The following is a 19,385-nucleotide window of genomic DNA, read 5'->3' as shown; positions in this document are numbered from 1 at the left end:
CCTCTCAGAAATATACCAGTGAATCCCACTGGTCTCACAAATCCATAGTCCATATGATGTTACAATGTCCAATAATCATATGGTTTATTGAATTAGTAACGAATGCCTGCTGCTTAAAGGGGGAGAGCCACAAAGTTCCCTGGTCCTGGAAGCCATCCTTGCATTCAGTGAATACACAGCCCCTCCTCACCTTCCTTCATTCCCTCAATGACTATTGGATTATGGAGGAACTCAAGACCACAACAGATGAGGACTATTTGAAGAAACTAATAAAGTTTATCCTGAGAATGACTGACAACCTTTCAGTGGAAAAATGACAGTCCTCTTTAACTACCTAAAGGTCTACTACAGAAGAGCGTTTAGGTTTGATAGTTCTATATATCCCAGGTGTCCAAGGCACAGTAAGTACCAAGTAAATATTAATTGAGGGATTAAATCCTGTATAGTTCCCAAAGCCAAAACCAAGGTCAAAAGAAAGATATTAGAAGAATAGAGACTTCAGTTTACAGTAAACAGGAGATATTTAGAGTAAAGGTATACCTAATTTTATTGCACTTTGCTTTATTGTGCTTAGCAGATATTGTGTGTTTTACAAACTGAAGGTCTGTGGCAACCCTGTGTTGAACAAGAAGACTATCAGCACCATTCTTCCAATGGCATTTGCTCACTTTGTGTCTCTGTGTCACATTTTGGTAATTCTTGCAATATTTCCAACCTACCACCAGCAAAAACATGACAACTCACTGAAGGCTCAGATGATGGGTAGCATTTTTCAGCAATAAAGTATTTTTAAATTAAGGTACACACATTTTTTAGACATAATGCTATTGCACACTTAATAGACTACAGTAGAACATAAACATAGCTTTCATATCCACTGGAAAACCAAAAACTTCATGTGACTCACTTTACTGTGATATTTACTTTACTGAGGTGGTCTGGAACCAAACCTGCAATATCTCTGGGTTATGTCTGTATTTGGTGCTCCCCAAAACTGAAACAGCAGCTTCTTGAAGAGTGAGCTCCCTTGTCACTGCAAGCAGTAGAATATATTGGTCACAGAAGAGTAGGCTCTGGAGTGAAAGGTCCAGAAGAACTAGGTGACCTTAGGCAAGTTATTTAACCTAGCCGTGACCTCCATTCATCAGATGTAAATTAAGAATGAAATAGCACCTATCTTACACAGTTATCGCAATGATTAAGCTACCCACTGCTGTGCATTTAACACAGCATATGGAAACAGAAAATGTTCCCACAGAGTCCATACAACATTTCAGAGATTTTGTCAAGGGTGTTCATGCATCAGATGTTAGGTCAGACTCAAAAACCTCAGAGGTCTTTTCCAACTAAATATGAATCTAAATTCTGATAGAGTCACCCCCACCCTCATCCCAATAAATGTTTTTATCACCTGTACAGCTACATGACTTTTACTCATCAATCTTTTCTCTTTCTACTTCTGCTCTCAACATAGACTTGACTTTGTGGATTTCCACAGGAGGCTCCATCTTACAGTATCTGGAGAAGCTGGGTTGCTTGTGAAATAAGTTTCATTACAGCCTGAGAAATGGGGCAAAGGGAGCAGAGACAGCCAGCTGGAGTTGAGGTCCCTGTCAGCAACCGCCTGCCACCATATGTGGTGACATTAAGAGTGAGCCACTATCTTCAAATCCTTTCTGGGGGTCTGAAGACTTCTGGAGTAGAGAGAATTCAAGTAAGCAAACATCAGAGCAGTCATCTTTCCTTACAATGTCGCTGATGGAGATTAAAAATGTACTAGCCTTAGCTGGTGTCAGTATGTGGCCCCGGGACACCACAGGAAAACAATATTCAAATATCTATGGGTCACAGCAGGAAGCTCCAGACAAGTGGCTTGCAGAGAAGACAGAAATCTGAAAGACACAGGGCTTTCTCTCCTTGCAGGAAAAAAGATGGGGAGCATGCTAACCCCACAGATTTCATAAGGTTTCTGATTAACTGGTCTCTCAGAAGGCTCTGTTGGGGTTTGTTATTTTGATGAGAATGCCTTGCTGTAAAGGTTAAACATGCTAAGAAGCATGAAGTGATCTCCAAGAAACCTTGCATTTCCTTACCAGGGACATAGCTGTCCAATATTCCACAGAAGGGGGCCTTTTGAGAGCTATATACGCAGAGCTTCTGGCCCCAAGTCCCAAATGCACTTGTCACTCCAAAATTCTCTCTGTTGGGCTAGATTTATTTGTCATATGGGGTAATATGGGATCGTTGAAATAAGAGACATGTACACATGTCTTTTCCCTTCATATTTCTTTTCTCTAAATCAATTGCCAACATTCTAAATAAATTTACCAACAAGGATAAGACTGGAGACTAACCAAATACCTTTGTTACAATTCATGATTGTACTGCTTAGTAATCCATGGGGACATAAACATACATCTTCATAAAATATGCACAAATACTGCTTCTGCGGTATCTTCGGATTTCTTTGAAAAATCCAATGATAGGAGAACCAAAAGGAGGGGCTAGAAACACTATATTCTATTCTTTGGGCAACTTATTTCCTACCTGGAGCCCTCAGTTTCCTGATCTAGAACTGGGGATAGGGTGGTTGTGCTAGATGGTATCTGGGCCTCTGGCAAGATAAATAATTCTACAGCACTTTACACTCATCTGGTTTTCTTTGGATCAATCCAGGTCTAGGTTTCAGTTTGGCCCTTCTATTCATGACTGTTACATGTTTGCATTTCTCTTACTTAATAATCTCTGATTATATCAAAAACAGAACAGAAAAACATCTCAGAAACTAGAGGGAAACTACATGTGTGCCCTATCACTCACATGTACACAATCCTCAGTATTGGGTGTCATTGATGTGAAGTCCTAATGGGAGACCAGAATACAAAGAAATTAAAAATACGATTTTTCCTACTTATAAGGAAAGAATCTTTTAGCTTAATTTCAAATATGGCCACTTTTACAAGAGAAAGAGAAACAATTCATTTTTCCACCAAATACATGCAAAGCTTCGTTGAGATAATCACAGTAATAACAGACCATTTTAGCATAATTCTTCAAAATCTGGGATTACAGTAGTCATGTCTTGATTCCAAATACAAACCATGTGAAGTATGGAGAAAAGTAATGCTTTGGTATGTTCCCTTCTGGTGCAACCTTCCTTCCCCCTGTTAAGTTCTAGCCTATATCATATACTTAAACACAGAACTCATATCTAGGTCATTTCTACAACACAAGAAAACACCAGTCTGAGAATGTTCTCATTCTTGAATTGCAGAATTCTAGCTTCAGAAAGGGACATGCTGGCTTATGATCTCTGCGAGCACTACATACACTTTGACTCTATAATAAAGAGGCTCACAAAAAGCCAATTAAGCAACCGCTGGTGATATTCTCAGTGGTAAATATGGAAACTGAGGCACAGAGAGAGAATAAGTCACATATGTTCAGAGTGAGACCAGTATACATAGGCGACTCCTAGCTCTATCCCCTTAATTGCTACCTCACTCTTCCTCACTCCTCCCAAGACTCTCCAACTGATCTGAGATGCTTGAGTAGCACAGGGAAGAAACAACGGGCTTCTACGACCAAACCCTTATTCTAATCCAGTCTCGGCCACTCTCTAGCTGTGTACGACTGGTTCGTAAATCCTGTCGACATTGCCCCTTAAATATCTATTGGATGTGTCCCCGGAACTCGACCTCCATTCTCCCTATCGCAGTTAGGACTCTTATTTCCCACCCCGAATTAATATAAATGCAAACTGAACTAACACACACTGGTCTCTTGGCCTACTGTCTACCACATGCCAACCATCCCTTGCCAGAGGGATTTGACTTTGTTATCCCATTGCTAAAACTGGCACGCCCCCTTACGAGTTTGGTAAGGTCCAAACTTCTGGGGAGAACAAGCAAGGTGCCTCACAACTGGCCCTACCGCTTCTTCAGCTACACCTTCTAAAACATCCCCTCAAATTTAAGACTTAGATACCATCCACGAGGAAAACTTCCTGTTTACAGAAGTCATCTTTGCATTATCTGTTCCTCCTGCCGGAAATACTTTTCCCTGCCTGGTCTTCCTGGGAGATTCCTGTTACTCCACCAAGCCTCAGCTCTAGTGTCAGCCAATCTCTGACACTGTCCATGATATTTCTCCTCGCATTTATGTCCTTTCCTCAGGTATCAGAATATATTGATATGTTTATGAGGAACATCACAATCAATTCTCTTGTATCTCAAAGGATCAATGCAGCCGCTGGCACAAAGTACTCAACAGGTGCTTTGGAATGAATGACCTGGGGCCTTATTGTCTTCATCTAGGAAATGAGGCTAAGATTACGCAGCCTGCAGAATGGATGTGAGGGTTAAATGGCCCAGTGTATATTAAGAATACAAAGCAGGCATATAATTTCTCTCAAAAAAGTTAACTTTCTTTTCCTCTTAATCCGGACTGGAGCAAGGAAGGATTCATCTATCTGTGAAAAGACCCACGAAGCCAGAGAGGCTAAAAAATGCTATGACAATCCCTTGTGTTGCATTTTGAAGCACTTGTTTCTCATAATTTAGCAGCATCTCAGTTTATTGCATCTATAATGGGCAGATGTCTGCTGGCAGTTAAGCAGCTTTTAGCAAAGGCAGTAATAAAGGTACAAAGCAGTAATATAAATGGCCACCATGTCTCTGCATTTGACAGAATCACAGCCAACAGCAGGTGTGTCACAGTTCTAAGCAGCTGTCACGCGCTACCTCAAAGTGCTGACTTTCACATTCTCAGGCTGAACACAGGCCTAGCGGTAGATTATCCAAAGATCACCAAAGTCCCCAGCCTGTCCTTCTGAGACCCCTGGAGCTCCAAGCTTCTCAAATGACTAGAATCTTCTTCCCTTACTCTCTTCTTTAGACCATCAAGAGAAGCTGTGATCAAGGGTATCTCAGACCCCAACCTGGCAGAGTAATACTTAGGAAGGGTTCATGGACTATAGGACAATTTCCTGGGATCATACAATCCTGGGCCTGTGGAAAGGAGAACAGGAAGAGAAACAAGAAGAGGCTGAATCTGAGCAATGCTACGGTCATCACCAGAGATATAGCTGTGTGTCTTAACACAATTAAAAAATGGGCAGAAGACCTAAACTGACATTTCTCCAAAGAAGACATACAGATGGCCAAGAGGCACATGAAAAGATGCTCAACGTCACTAATTATTAGAGAAGCGCAAATCAAAACTACAATGAGGTATCACCTCACACCAGTCAGAACAACCATCATCAAAAGTCTACAAACAATAAATGCTGGAGAGGGTGTGGAGAAAAGGGAACCCTCCTACACTGCTGGTGGGAATGTAAATTGGTACAGCCACTATGGAGAACAGTATGGAGCTTCCTTAAGAAACTAAAAACAAAGCTACCATATGATCCAGCAATCCCATTCCTAGGCATATATTTGGAGGTAAACATGGTTCAAAAGGGTACATGCACCCCAATGTTCATTGCAGCACTATTTACAATAGCCAAGACATGGAGGCAACCTATATGTCCATCAACAGAGGAATGGATAAAGAAGATGTGGTACATATATACAATGGAATATTACTCAGACATGAAAAATAGTGCCATTTGCAGAGACATGGACAGACCTAGAGACTGTCATACAGAGTGAAGTAAGTCAGAAAGAGGAAATCAAATATCATGTAATATTGTTTATATGTGGAATCTAGAAAAATAGTACAGGTGAACTTATTCGCAAAGCAGAAATAGAGACAAAGATGTAGAGAACAAACTTATGGATACCAAGGAGGTGGCGGGGTGGGATGAATGGGGAGATTGGGATTGACATATACACTACTGTGTATAAAACAGATAACTAATGAGAACCTACTGTATAGCACAGGGAACTCTACTCAGTGCTCTGTTGTGACCTAAATGTGAAGGAAATCCAAAAAAGAGGGGATACATGTATACGTATAACTGATTCACTTTGCTCTACAGCAGAAACTAACACAACATTGTAAAGCAACTATACTCTGATAAAATTTTTTTTAAAAATGTGGTACATATATACAATGGAATATAACTCAGCCATTAAAAAGAATGAAATAATGCCATTTGCAGCAACATAGATGGACCTGGAGATTATCATACTACGTAAAGTAAGTCAGACAGAGGAAGGCAAATATCATATGATATTGCTTATATGTGGAATCTTAAAAAATGATACAAATTAGGCTTCCCAGGTGGCGCAGTGGTTGAGAGTCCGCCTGCCGATGCAGGGGACACGGGTTCATGCCCCGGTCCGGGAAGGTCCCACATGCCGCGGAGCAGCTGGGCCCGTGAGCCATGGCCGCTGAGCCTGCGCATCCGGAGCCTGTGCTCCGCAACGGGAGAGGCCACAACAGTGAGAGGCCCACATACCGCAAAAAAAAAAAAAAAATGATACAAATGAATTTATTTACAAAACAGACACAGACTCACAGACTTAGAGAAGGAACTTATGGTTACCGGGGGGAAGTGTGGGAGGGGAGGGACAGATTGGGAGTTTGGGATTGACATGTACACACTGCTATATTTAAAACAGATAACCAACAAGGACCTATTGTATAGCATAGGGAACTCTGCTCAATACTCTGTAATAACCTAAATGGGAAAAGAATTTGAAAAAGAATGGATACATGTATGTGTACAACTGAATCACTTTGCTGTACACCTGAAACTAACATAACATTGTTAATCAACTATACTCCAATATAAAATAAAAATTTTAAAAGCACCAATGGATAAGAAAAAATGGGGACATGTTGGTTTATGTTGATGAATTATGTATTTCTTGGGGGCCCTCTTTCTCTAATACATGTATTTACCCTTGAAAGGGGGTAAACAATGGACTGAAAAAGAGACAGTCTTTTAATGATCTTAAGAAATCCAAGGCTCTACTCATTAATCCAGCCATTAAAACTTTTAAGTCACGGACCTGAAGTATTCCCAGTATATCGAGGTATTCGTATTCTTAGATGAATGAATCAGAGACGTGACAACTTCATCTCAGTGCTGATACGACTAAACTGAGCCTCCTAACCCAGACAGTACTGCAGACTGCAAGGAACAAGGGCTAGCATCCCTGCCCTGCCCTTCACCCACCTTTACCCCTCTACTCAGGATAAGGGAAGCCACTGCCAAGCTGATGACATTGGAGAATCACAGAGTTTTATAACTGGATGGGCCCTGAGAGAGCATAAAACCCAATTGCCTCATTTTGTTTTTGCAGAACAGAGAGGCCAGAGGATCCAAGTAAGAATCTCAAGGTCACATATCTAAATAAAGGGCCTGGATGTTCCCTAGGGGAATAAGAGCAGAGCCTCAATGGCACTGGAACAAGGGAAAGCAACAAGCATTTTTATATTTGACCCTGGAAGCCAGGGTTTCTTTTGTTCCCACACCCGTGAGTCAGTCTGAGCAGACCCCAGTAGATCCAGAACTGGTTATAACGTGGTATATCACGTTGGACATATTTTGCTTTCTAATTGCTATCTCATTCTTTCCTATGATATTCCTGGATCATTGCCCTTGGTAGATTGCATTACAATTTGCAGATTATTAGACTGTGAGCTCAAGAATTGAAACTATGTCTTCTACAAATCTGTATCCTCACAACTTAGCTCACCAAGCTTGGTACAGAGAAAAGGAATGGAAATGTGAATGTTGAAGTTAATTCCAAAGAAGTATCACAGCTTCATTTCCTGCAATTTGAGGAACCAAAAGCCACTGAAACTAAAGCTACTTAAAATGTGTTGAATATTTAAACATTTTAATAATCTCACTTCAATACTCTGAGGAAAGCGCAAAATGAACTTGAGCTTTTCATAACATATGACATGCTACCTAGTTTTCCACAGAAGAGATCGATGTAGGTTGACCTAGGATGATAGTAGTGGAGAGGGAGAGAAGTCAACAGATGCAGGATGGGTTTCAATAAGGAGACGACAGGAACTTGCTGAGACAGACTGAATGAGATGGGAGAAGAAAAATCGAGGAAAATGCCAAGGACACTGGTGATGCCATTTACTGAGATGGGAAAAACTAAAAGTAAAAAAAGAAAAGAAAAAAAAGTCTAAGGCAGGGAGGAAGCACTGAAGATTTCTATTTTTCAATGTTATGATTAAGATATCTATCAGATATCCAAATGAAGATGTCAAACAGACAACTGGATATAGAAATCTTGGGTTCCAGAGAGAGTTCGAGGCTAGAGAGACTGATTTGGGAATCACTGACATTAGATAACCTTTGACACCACGGCAGTGGATGAGGGCACAAGGGGCAAAGTGCAGACCAGGAGGAGACCCAGGACAGAGGACTGGGACCCTCCCTCCAACATTCAATAACCTCGTAGTATGTGTATAGCACAGTGCTGGAGACTGTGGGAAAACAAAAATACCTAACGCACTGTTTTTCCTTCAATGACCTTATAATCCAACCCCTTTCATATATAAGAGGAGGAAAGGCTACTCAATGTAATGGAAAGTACAGTGGATTAGGAGTCAGGATCCATGAATTTTAACCATTCCACAGCTGCTCCAAGTTAAAGTGACATTAACTTCTCAGGGCTTCCAATTGCTCCCTTGCTGAAATAAGGATTAGGTACAGGTAACATCAACTGAATCTGCCAGGCCTGCTATGTCCTGATGTCTTGATTTCCATGGGGCATCCAAATGACACACTCTCGCCTCCTCTAAAGTCACCCTCCCCAGCAGGATGTACCGCTGCCCCAGGAGCACACAGCAGCCATCAGAGGGGCTGGCTGAAAGCGAAGTCCCCGAGCAGCTGCTGCCTGCAAGCCTGTCCTGCTGGAACAGGGTCATTTGAGAGAACTCATAATATCTGCATTCTTGGTTTTCAGCTGGTGTTTATGTCAGATAAATGGAATCCTGGGGACCAGTGAGAAGAGCAGATTTACCCTCTCTATCACATTTTCTTGGTCCTACAATTTAATATTCTCAAAGGCATCCAATTTCCATGACCCCAGGAAATATTTTTGTTTATCACACAGAAGTAGTCCATGTGGCTGGGCATCTATATCAGGACATGGCCTTATGGATCAGGGTACCCCAAGCTTCACCATGAAAGAACACTAAGAAAATGGTTCAGTAACATTATATATTTACATATTAGGTGATCCTTCATATCTATTCTAGGTGACTGCCCACCTGGACAGAGCTGACTGTAGAAGAATAGACAGATGAACTAAACTGGGCCAATCGGGTTCTCTTTTTGGAAAATGTAAACTGTGAATGGAAAACTCCAGAACCCGTAGGTCAAGAGAGATGCATCACTTCAATCACAGTGCCTTGGGATCCCCAGAGCTGTTCTGCTTCCCTTTTCAAGATGTAATTGGTGAGATCATCATTTGATCAATAGCTCTCTAGGTAATCATGCAATATGTCTTCTTCCTTTACTCTGTTAGCCACTGTCAATTCTGTAGCTTGCAACCAAAAGAACCTTACCTAGTAAGTATCACTGTCCCCATTTTACAGATAAGGAAACTGAGACTTGGACAAAATAAAAAATTTGTTGTATATTACCTAGTTACTGACAGAACCAACTCAGGAACCAAGGTCCATCTGACTAAAATTCATGTCATTAACCACTAGGCCATCCTGACTCTAAGTGCTATAGTGTAGGTTATTTTTGTCATAGGGATGAACCTGTGCTGAGTCCTATTTTATTTCTTGCTAAACAAATGATGGCATACACTCAGGAAAAGCCATCTAGTGAAGGGGATAGAACCTGCAGTGGCCTCAAACTGAAGTTTGATGGTCCACACATAAATTAAACCCATAGCCTTGCCTATTGACACTTGGTCCCCACTAATTGAACTAAGCAGTTTGGCTACACTAACAAGGAGAAGATGCCTCTGTTGTCCCAAGTCAACTGATTATATCATCTTAGATAAGACAGAATGTTTCTTCTACACAATAGGATTTTAAAAATGCCAGGCAATCTTCCAGCAGAGTAAAGCATTTCAACCAAACAAATTGGCATGAAGTAGCTAAGCAGACCTTAGCTTTTTTAGGTCATGGAGATGTCTCTCCCACATCAATATGATTAACAAATAACAAACCAGAACAGCTACAGCTGAACAACTGGAATGGGTAGATCTATCTACATCTCCTTAGAACAGTATCAGATCATGGTGAAAAAAACATCTAAATACAACATCAAGCCAAGTGTTATATGTCAAAATTTAGAGTTGCACATCTTCACAGGCAGTAGAAGCACTCTTGTGAGGGTACAAGCAAGAGACACCCATTTTGGGGTTTTGTTTTTTGTTTTGTTTTTTTGGGGGGGGTACGCGGGCCTCTCACTGTTGTGGCCTCTCCCATTGTGGAGCACAGGCTCCGGATGTACAGGCTCAGCAGCCATGGCTCACGGGCCCAGCCGCTCCGTGACAGGTGGGATCCTCCTGGACCGGGGCACGAACCCATGTCCCCTGCATCGGCAGGCGGACTCTCAACCACTGTGCCACCAGGGAGGCCCGAGACATCCATTTTTACTATCAGAGAAAGACACTCATGCAAATTAACCTTAGTCTCATGTACTCATATATTTCCTAGTTTCCTTGTCTTATTCCTTTGTCTTTGGCTGACACCTTTAACCTGGAAATTGTACCTCAGACTGATGTGCTTGCTCACTTTGCTTGGGTTCTTGGGCTATTTTGATCCAGTGTCTGACCTGAGCCATCCCTGACTCTGCTTTGTCTCTGAATACCAGTTTTCAGCAACCCACCTATGCTTTCTCCATTTTATAGAAACAAGTGTCTCTTTCAAACACTACCATTCCTGTTGTGGGGCTAGTGATACCAAGGGATGGATACTACTATGAAGACCAAGTATAGGACACAGTTGGGGCTAGATGGGACATACTGTCTTAGGAACTGTCTTAGTCTTATCACATTTGGTACAAATGATCAATTCTAGGCTTAGGGTTAATGCTTCTAGAAAAAAATTAGAGAATGGTAAATTGAGTTGTTGATGGTGTTATGGTGCGTGGGGCAGCATTCCTTGACAAAGGGGATCACGCTCTTGCATAAAGAATGTTAATGCTCTTCCTTTACCACTCTTCAGAAGTGCCTATAATAGATACTGAGGGTCAGAGGTAGAGAGAGGCCATAGTTTTATTATTAATAGCAGACAAGAAAATCTAAGAAACCTCAGGTCCCCTTTTCCCAACCATCACTCACCCATGCAGGCATGGCCTCTCCCATCTGTCTGCCCTGCTATTCCCCTAAAAGATCAGGCATGACATCTACCAAGCGTTAGCACAGTTCCCACCTTTCCTTGTCCAGTAGGACTATACATACACCCCTTGATCAAAACCAGAAGCTGTGTCAGTTTTTTTTTTTTTTTTGCATTGCCAGCATCTAATACAGTGCCTGGAACAAACTAGGGTTTCAATAAATGTCTGCTGCATGTATGAAAAATGAACAAAAGTCAAAAGCATCTCCACTGACGAATCAGTTTCAATAAAGAAAAACAGTGTCATAGGGAAACGATTTTCTTTGCCAGCAAAGTAGAGTCCTATCATTTTTACACTCCACTGATTCATTCTGAACATGGTGTCAGGAACAATACAGGGCCAAAAAACAATTAGCGGGGGAACAAAACAATCAGTTGAACCATCTGGGATTTGAGCGACATGTAGATTAAATGTCTTAAATTTTCCAGGCTCCTTCTCATTTGGCCACAATGGATGATTCTTGGCTGCACTGTACCAGGAATAATTGTCCCTCAAATATCCCCAATCAGCTGCCTTTTAATGACTAGTCAGAAGAGACAACGTAAAAGGTGCAGTGACTTTCACTGGACTTGGCAACTCTTGGACCAACTCCCATTGATTTGCCCTTGGAAGAGCTGATCTCAGGGACACCTTGCTCAGCTGTCTCCAGTCACTGCTTGTCTTCAGTAACCACAAGGCCCTTGAGTTGGAAAGATACCCAGGAGAAAGAAGTGAGATGTCTGAAGGGACCTTCGGTTCTTACACTACCTTCCTAGACAGTGGATGATCCACAATTTCCTGGCTTATATCAAAATGGTCTCATGCATCCCAGAGGTCGAATGACTTTTCTATCTCCCCAAACCAGCAACCAGGATAGTCTACCCTAAAAAGAGATTTGGAAAGAGTTCAGGAGCTTGACAGACTGGCCAGCCAAATGAGACCCACTTCTGTGCCGAATGGCCGCCTCGCCATCTTAGTTCATGTTCTGGGGTGGCTGCTTTGAAAATTCAGTGAATCTGAATTTCACTTCTATGAGCCCCCAAAAAAGCTCCTTTTCCTTTACTCCAATATCCTGTGTCCTCCTTTTGGTCCAGCTGTAGGGAAGGTTTGCAGTTCTCTTGAAATATACTTTAACTAGCAATATGGTTGACCTCACAAAAATGACTCCTTGAAAATCCTTGACTGGTTATCCAAGCATGTTCCAGGATCCCTCCTTATCACCAGACTTCTGATACCTGGACAATTCTGGCCACTGGTAGTCTTTAAGGGTGAGACCCTGCATGTCCCTCTCCTCAGGAAAGTCTTCACTAAATTTCCATGTCCCCCTAGTGGTCCAGCCCATGCTGCTGCCTTGTATCATTTTATTACTGCTTCTTATATAGATGTGTCAACCCCTCAGCTAAAGAAATGATAAGCTTCTGTAGACAGAAATTATCTCTACTACAGACACAGTATCCTCAAAGCCCTAGAACTACGCCCTCAGCAAAACTTGATAACTATGTAAATTATCCTTTCATACAAAATAGAGACTGACAACTCATGGACAGCCAGCCAGATTCTGTGTGCTTGGCATATAAAACAATTAACCAAGCTGCAATCTGGATGTGGCTTATAGACTAGGATCTCCTTGTCTTGATGTTGTCTCTTTGCTTACCTTTATCTCTGCCCTTTACCCAAACTGTAAATTCAGTGCAAGTGTAAGATCCTAAAGCAGTAGAGAGAAAGGGGCTTCCCCCAGCATCCTGGCCTGTTGTAAATGGTCAGCCCCCACTCTTTGTGCCCCAACTCTTCAGCTACCTCTCACACCCTTCCCCCACCTCACTACACACTCCATTCTGTTACGGACTTTGTTTGGTTCCTCAACTGTGCCATGGTCTCTTTTGATTTTTTTTTAGAGGAGATATTTTTTTTAAGTTTTTTTTTCCTTGATGCGGACCATTTTTAAAGTCTTTATTGAATTTGTTACAATACTGCTTCTGTTGCTTATGTTTTGGTTTTTTTGGCTGCGAGGCATGTGGGATTTTAGCTCCCCGACCAGGGATCGAACCCACATCCCCTGCATTGGAAGGTGAAGTCTCAACCACTGGATCACCAGGGAAGTCCCGGTGTGCCATGGTCTCTTACCTCTTGGCACATGTTTCCCTCATGTAAAAGACACCCGGCTTCCTCCCACCTCGTTGCCAAGCTAACTCTTACTTATATTTCAAGTCTCAACCTATATATTTCTTTCTTGAAGCTTTCTATGAACCTCTACAGTATGTTGGGTGCCCTTGCAAAGGCCTCCCAAACTTCTCCGTGCTTTTCCTTTAATGATGTTGATGACAATAATTATGACTGTAACAATCACTAACATTTACTAAATGCTTTCCATAGTCCAGGAACCTACTGACTCACTTAATCCTCATTAATATCTTGTGAGGTAGGTACCTAATTATCTCCATTTTGCAAATGAGGAAATCAAGTCTCAAAGATATTATCTTAAGAAAGTTTGTATCGCTCCATGAGGGCCACATCTCTCACCGAGTCTGGCCCCAGAATTCATGTTCTTAACCAACACATAACACTGCTTCTTATAAAACTCAACATGACTGTGATTATTTAACAGCTAAGTATTCCACTAGGCAGCAAGCTCCACAGAATAGGGCTGGGGCTATTTTGTTCAATACTGTATTTCTAACGCCGAATCCAAGAGCTAGCACAAAGAAAGCATCAAAAAGCATGAGTTAAATGAACAAAGGAAACAGCCAGTTGGTGAGCCCATCCCGAATCCCAAAAGAATTCACCTTCTCAAATAGATGTCTAACACTTAATCAAGAAAGTAGCATGATCATGGTACTATTTACTCTAAAGTTTCCCTCTCCACAACCCAACCCTAGCCAAACAAATCCAAGAATCCAGAACTAGAAAGAGTTTGATCTGGAAAGCAGTGAACCCAAGAAAATTCTTCTCCAGAAGAATGCAAGCACAGGGAGGTCCAAAGGGAGAGCCTGTAGTAGCAAAGGAAGCACAGGCAGGTGTATCCAGGGACACAGCTGCAGCACGTCACCCCCACTCAGACCCAGTGTGCCACTACGAGGGCCTACTCACCCCTCTCGCAGGTTCGGCCCCAGTAGCCGGTGCCCGTGCAGTCGCAGATGAAGCGGTTCCAGCCATCTTTGCACACGGCATTGTTCTTGCAGGGGTAGCTGTCACACTGCTTAGCGCTCATCCGTGAGCAGGAGGACTTGACGCCCGCAGCATTCTGCATCTCCGCCAGCTGCCGGATGTTCTTGCTGCGCCCGTCAATGAACAGGTCGCGGATGCAGCCCACGTAGCCGTAGTTGAGCATGGCGGTCCAGAGCTCAGTGGGGAGGATGAGGCCAGCACGGTGCTCTGGCAGCCCGCCCAGGTACATGTCCCCCTCCAGGTCCAGGATCTCGCTCTCCCCACTAGCGGTGAACGGCGTGCGCCTGCTGTTCACTGATATGGTACCTGGGATGGGAGGACAGAAACAAAGTGAGCTAACAGCCCTCTTGGCATCACAGGTGAGGCTGCCAGTTGATGAACCAAACGAAAGGAGCCTAGCAGGTGAGATGGGAGACCACTGTTGCCTGGCCAGAAAGGAACAATGTAAGCAAGGGAACGAAATGCCGCAAAATGGTAAAAAGGACAATGTACGCCACTTGGTTCCAATCCCTGCGAGCTAAGACAGCCTGGCCCAGAGGAATCTCAGGGGCCTAGCACCTAGTATGATTATCTTTTTTTCTACCTAAAAGTCTTGGCTGAGAGGTTGCACATCATACAGGTTGACAACAGCACAGACCGTGCTTGTGTTTAAATCCCAGCCCCGCTACGTACTAGCTGGATAACATTGAAGAAGTGACTTCTCTTTCCTGGTCCTCAATTTCCTTATCTGTAAAATGGGAAAAGAACTGTCCCCACCTCACAGGTTGGTGTGATAAGTAAATGAGCTCATATATGTAAGGTGCTTCTTACTCTGTACCTGGGACAGAGGCTGTAGGTCCTGCCTGAGTCTTCATCACTGGCTCACCATCACCAGAAGGATGGAACCTGCTCTTATCTCTCTCTCTCCATGAGCTGATACCCTCTGTACTGGCCTTAGCTACCAGCCCTGCCAGGGGACATTTTCGACATTCATTGCCTTTGATAAATTTTAATGGGAATGTGTTTCTTTCTTTCTTTTTCTTTTTCTTGACTATAAATCAAATATTTTATTTTTTTCATGTTTTCAACACCTTTATTGGAGTATAATTGCTTTACAATGTTGTGTTAGTTTCTGCTGTACAACAAAGTGAATCAGCTATATGTATACACATATCCCCATGGCCCTTCCCTCTTGCATCTCCCTCCCATCCTCCCTATCCCACCCCTCTAAGTGGTCACAAAGCACAGAGCAGATCTCCCTGTGCTATGCAGCTGCTTCACACTAGCTATCTATTTTACATTTGGTAGTGTATATATGTCCATGCCAGTCTCTCCCTTCGTCCCAGCTTACCCTTCCCCCTCCCCGTGTCCTCAAGTCCATTCTCTACATCGGCGTCTCTATTCCTGTCCTGCCCCTAGGTTCTTCAGAACCATTTCTTTTTTAGATTCCATATAGATGTGTTAGCATACGGTATTTGTTTTTCTCTTTCTGACTTACTTCTCTCTGTATGACAGACTCTAGCTCCATCAACCTCACTACAAATAACTCAATTTTACTCCTTTTTTATGGCTGAGTAATATTCCATTGTGTATATGGGTCACATCTTCTTTACCCATTCATTTGTCAATGGACATTTTAGGTTGCTTCCATCTCCTGGCTATTGTAAATAGTGCTGCAATGAACACTGTGGTACATGACTCTTTTTAAATTATGGTTTTCTCAGGGTATATGCCCAACAGTGGGATTGCTGGGTCTTATAGTAATTCTGTTTTTAGTTTTTAAAGGAACCTCCATACTGTTCTCCATAGGGGCTGTATCAATTTACATTCCCACCAACAGTGCAAGAGGGTTCCCTTTTTCCACACCCTCTTCAGCATTTATTGTTTGTAGATTTTTTGATGATGGCCATTCTGACCGGCATGAGGTGATACCTCACTATAGTTCTGATTTGCATTTCTCTAATGATTAGTGACGTTGAGCATCCTTTCATGTGTTTGTTGCCAATCTGTATATCTTCTTTGGAGAAATGTCTATTTAGATCTTCTGCCCATTTTTGGATTGGGTTGTTTGTTTCTTTGATTTTGAGCTCCATGAGCTGCTTGTAAATTTTGGAGATTAATCCTTTGTCAGTTGCTTCATTTGCAAATATTTTCTCCCATTCTGAGGGTTGTCTTTTGGTTTTGTTTATGGTTTCCTTTGCTCTGCAAAAGGTTTTAAGTTTCATTAGGTCCCGTTTGTTTATTTTTGTTTTTATTCCCATTTCTCTAGGAGGTGGGTCAAAAAGGATCTTGCTGTGATTTATGTCATAGAGTGTTCTGCCTATGTTTTCCTCTAAGAGTTTGACAGTTTCTGGCCTTACATTTAGGTCTTTAATCCATTTTGAGTTTATTTTTGTATATGGTGTTAGGGAGTATCCTAATTTCATTCTTTTACATGTAGCTGTGCAGTTTTCTCAGCACCACTTACTGAAGAGGTTGTCTTTTCTCCACTGCATATTCTTACCACCTTTAACAAAGATAAGGTGACCACAGGTGCATGGACTTATCTCTGGGCTTTCTATCCTGTTACATTGATCTCTATTTCTATTTTTGTGCCAGTACTGAACTGTCTTGATTACTATAGCTTTGTAGTTTAGTCTGAAGTCAGGGAGTCTGATTCCTCCAGCTCTGTTTTTCTTTCTCAGGATTGCTTTGGCTATTCAGGTCTTTTGTGTTTCCATACAAATTGTGATTTTTTTTGCTTTAGTTCTGTGAAAAATGCCATTGGTAGTTTGATAGGGATTGCATTGAATCTGTAGATTGCTTTGGGTAGTAGAGTCATTTTCACAATGTTGATTCTTCCAATCCAAGAACATGATATATCTCTCCATCTGTTTGTAACATCTTTCATTTCTTTCACAGTGTCTTATAGTCTTCTGAGTACAGGTCTTTTGTCTCCTTAGGTAGGTTTATTCCTAGGTATTTTATTTTTTTGTTGCAGTGGAAAATGGGAGTGTTTCCTTAATTTCTCTTTCAGATTTTTCATCGTTAGTGTATAGGAATGCAAGAGATTTCTGTGCATTAATTTTGTATCCTGCTACTTTACCAAATTCATTGATTACCTCTTGTAGTTTTCTGGTGGCATCTTTAGGATTCTCTATGTATATAGTATCATGTCATCTGCAAACAGTGACAGCTTTACTTCTTCTTTTCTTATTTGGATTCCATTTATTCTTTTTCTTCTCTGTTTGCTGTGGCTAAAACTTCCAAAACTATGTTGAATAATAGTGGTGACAGTGGGTGACCTTGTCTTGTTCCTGATCTTAGAGGAAATGCTTTCAGTTTTTTACCATTGAGAATGATGTTGGCTGTGGGTTTGTCATATATGGCCTTTATTATGTTGAGGTAGGTTCCCTCTATGCCTATGTTCTGGAGGGTTTTTATCATAAATGGCTGTTGAATTTTGTCAAAAGCTTTTTCTGCATCTACTGAGATTATCATATGGTTTTTATCCTTCAGTTTGATAATGAGATTGATTTGTGTATATTGAAGAATCCTTGCATTCCTGGGATAAATCCCACTTGATCATGGTGTATGAACCTTTTAATGTGCTGTTGGATTCTGTCTGCTAGTATTTTGTTGACGACTTTTGCATCTATGTTCATCAGTGATATTGGCCTGTAGTTTTCTTTCTTTGTGACATCTCTGTCTGGTTTTGGTATCAGGGTGATGATGGCTTCATAGAATGAGTTTGGGAGTGTTCCTCCCTCTGCTATATTTTGGAAGAGTTTGCAAAGGATAGGTGTTAGCTCTTCTCTAAATGTTTGATAGAATTTGCCTGTGAAGCCATCTGGTCCTGGGCTTTCGTTTGTTGGAAGATTTTTCCTTTTTTTTTTTCTCTCTCTTTTTTTTTTTTTGTAATACTCGGGCTTCTCACTGTTGTGGCCTCTGCCATTGCAGAGCACAGGCTCCGGACACGCAGGCTCAGCAGCCATGGATCACAGGCCCAGCCGCTCTGCAGCACGTGGGATCCTCCCAGACCGGGGCACGAACCCTTGTCCCCTGTATCAGCAGGCAGACTCTCAACCACTGCACCACCAGGGAAGCCCTGTTGAAAGATTTTTAATGACAGTTTCAATTTCACTGCTTGTGATTGGTCTGTTTATATATTCTATTTTTTCCTGGTTCAGTCTCAGAAGGCTATGCTTTTCTAAGAATTTCTCCATTTCTTCCAGGTTGTCCATTTTATTGGCATCTATTTGCTTGTAGTAATCTCTCATGATGCTTTGTATTTCTGGAGTGTCAGTTCTTACTTCTCCTTTTTAATTTCTAATTCTGTTGAGTCTTCTCCCTTTTCCTCCTGATGAGTCTGGCTAACGGTTTATCAATTTTGTTTATCTTCTCAAAGAACCAGCTTTTAGTTTTATTGATCTTTGCTATTGTTTCCTTCATTTCTTTTTCATTTATTTCTGATCTGATCTGTATGATTTCTTTCCTTCTGCTAACTTTGGGGGTTTTTTGTTCTTCTTTCTCTAATTGCTTTAGGTGTAAGGTTAGGTTCTTTATTTAAGATGTTTCTTGTTTCTTGAGGTAGGATTGTATTGCTATAAACTTCCCTCTTAGAACTGCTTTTGCTGCATCCCATAGGTTTTGGGTTGCCATGTTTTCATTGTCATTTGTTTCTATGTATTTTTTTATTTCCTCTTTGATTTCTTCAGTGATCTCTTGGTTATTTAGTAGCGTATTGTTTAGCCTCCATGTGTTTTATTTTTTACAGTTTTTGTTTTTCCTGTAATTGATATCTAGTCTCATAGCGGTATGCTCAGAAAAGATACTTGATATGATTTCTATTTTCTTAAATTTACCAAGGCTTGATTTGTGACCCAAGATATGATCTATCCTGGAGAATGCTCCATGAGCACTTGAGAAGAAACTGTATTCTGTTGTTTTTGGATGGAATGTCCTATGAATATCAATTAAGTCCATCTTGTTTAATGTGTAC

The 19,385-nt window shown here is 41.6% G+C and overlaps 1 protein-coding gene across 14 annotated transcripts in view; it reads right to left on the bottom strand.

The window, feature by feature from the left end:
• The window catches only part of NRXN3 (neurexin 3), a gene marked incomplete at both ends in the record, with an annotated part of 1,625,679 nt that overhangs the window by 1,126,711 nt on the left and 479,583 nt on the right, over positions 1–19,385 (bottom strand). For all 14 annotated transcript variants that reach the window (XM_082616773.1, XM_082616786.1, XM_082616783.1 and 11 more), the window contains one exon: positions 14,348–14,731. In XM_082616773.1, the coding sequence (XP_082472899.1) occupies positions 14,348–14,731 (384 nt within the window). The remainder of the gene's footprint in view (positions 1–14,347; positions 14,732–19,385) is intronic.

This window comes from Mesoplodon mirus (assembly GCF_964341445.2).
Source record: "Mesoplodon mirus genome assembly, chromosome: 4".
Lineage (NCBI taxonomy): Eukaryota > Metazoa > Chordata > Mammalia > Artiodactyla > Ziphiidae > Mesoplodon > Mesoplodon mirus.
The sequence above is the reverse complement of the archived record's forward strand: the minus strand, read 5'-3'. Positions and strand labels throughout refer to the sequence as shown.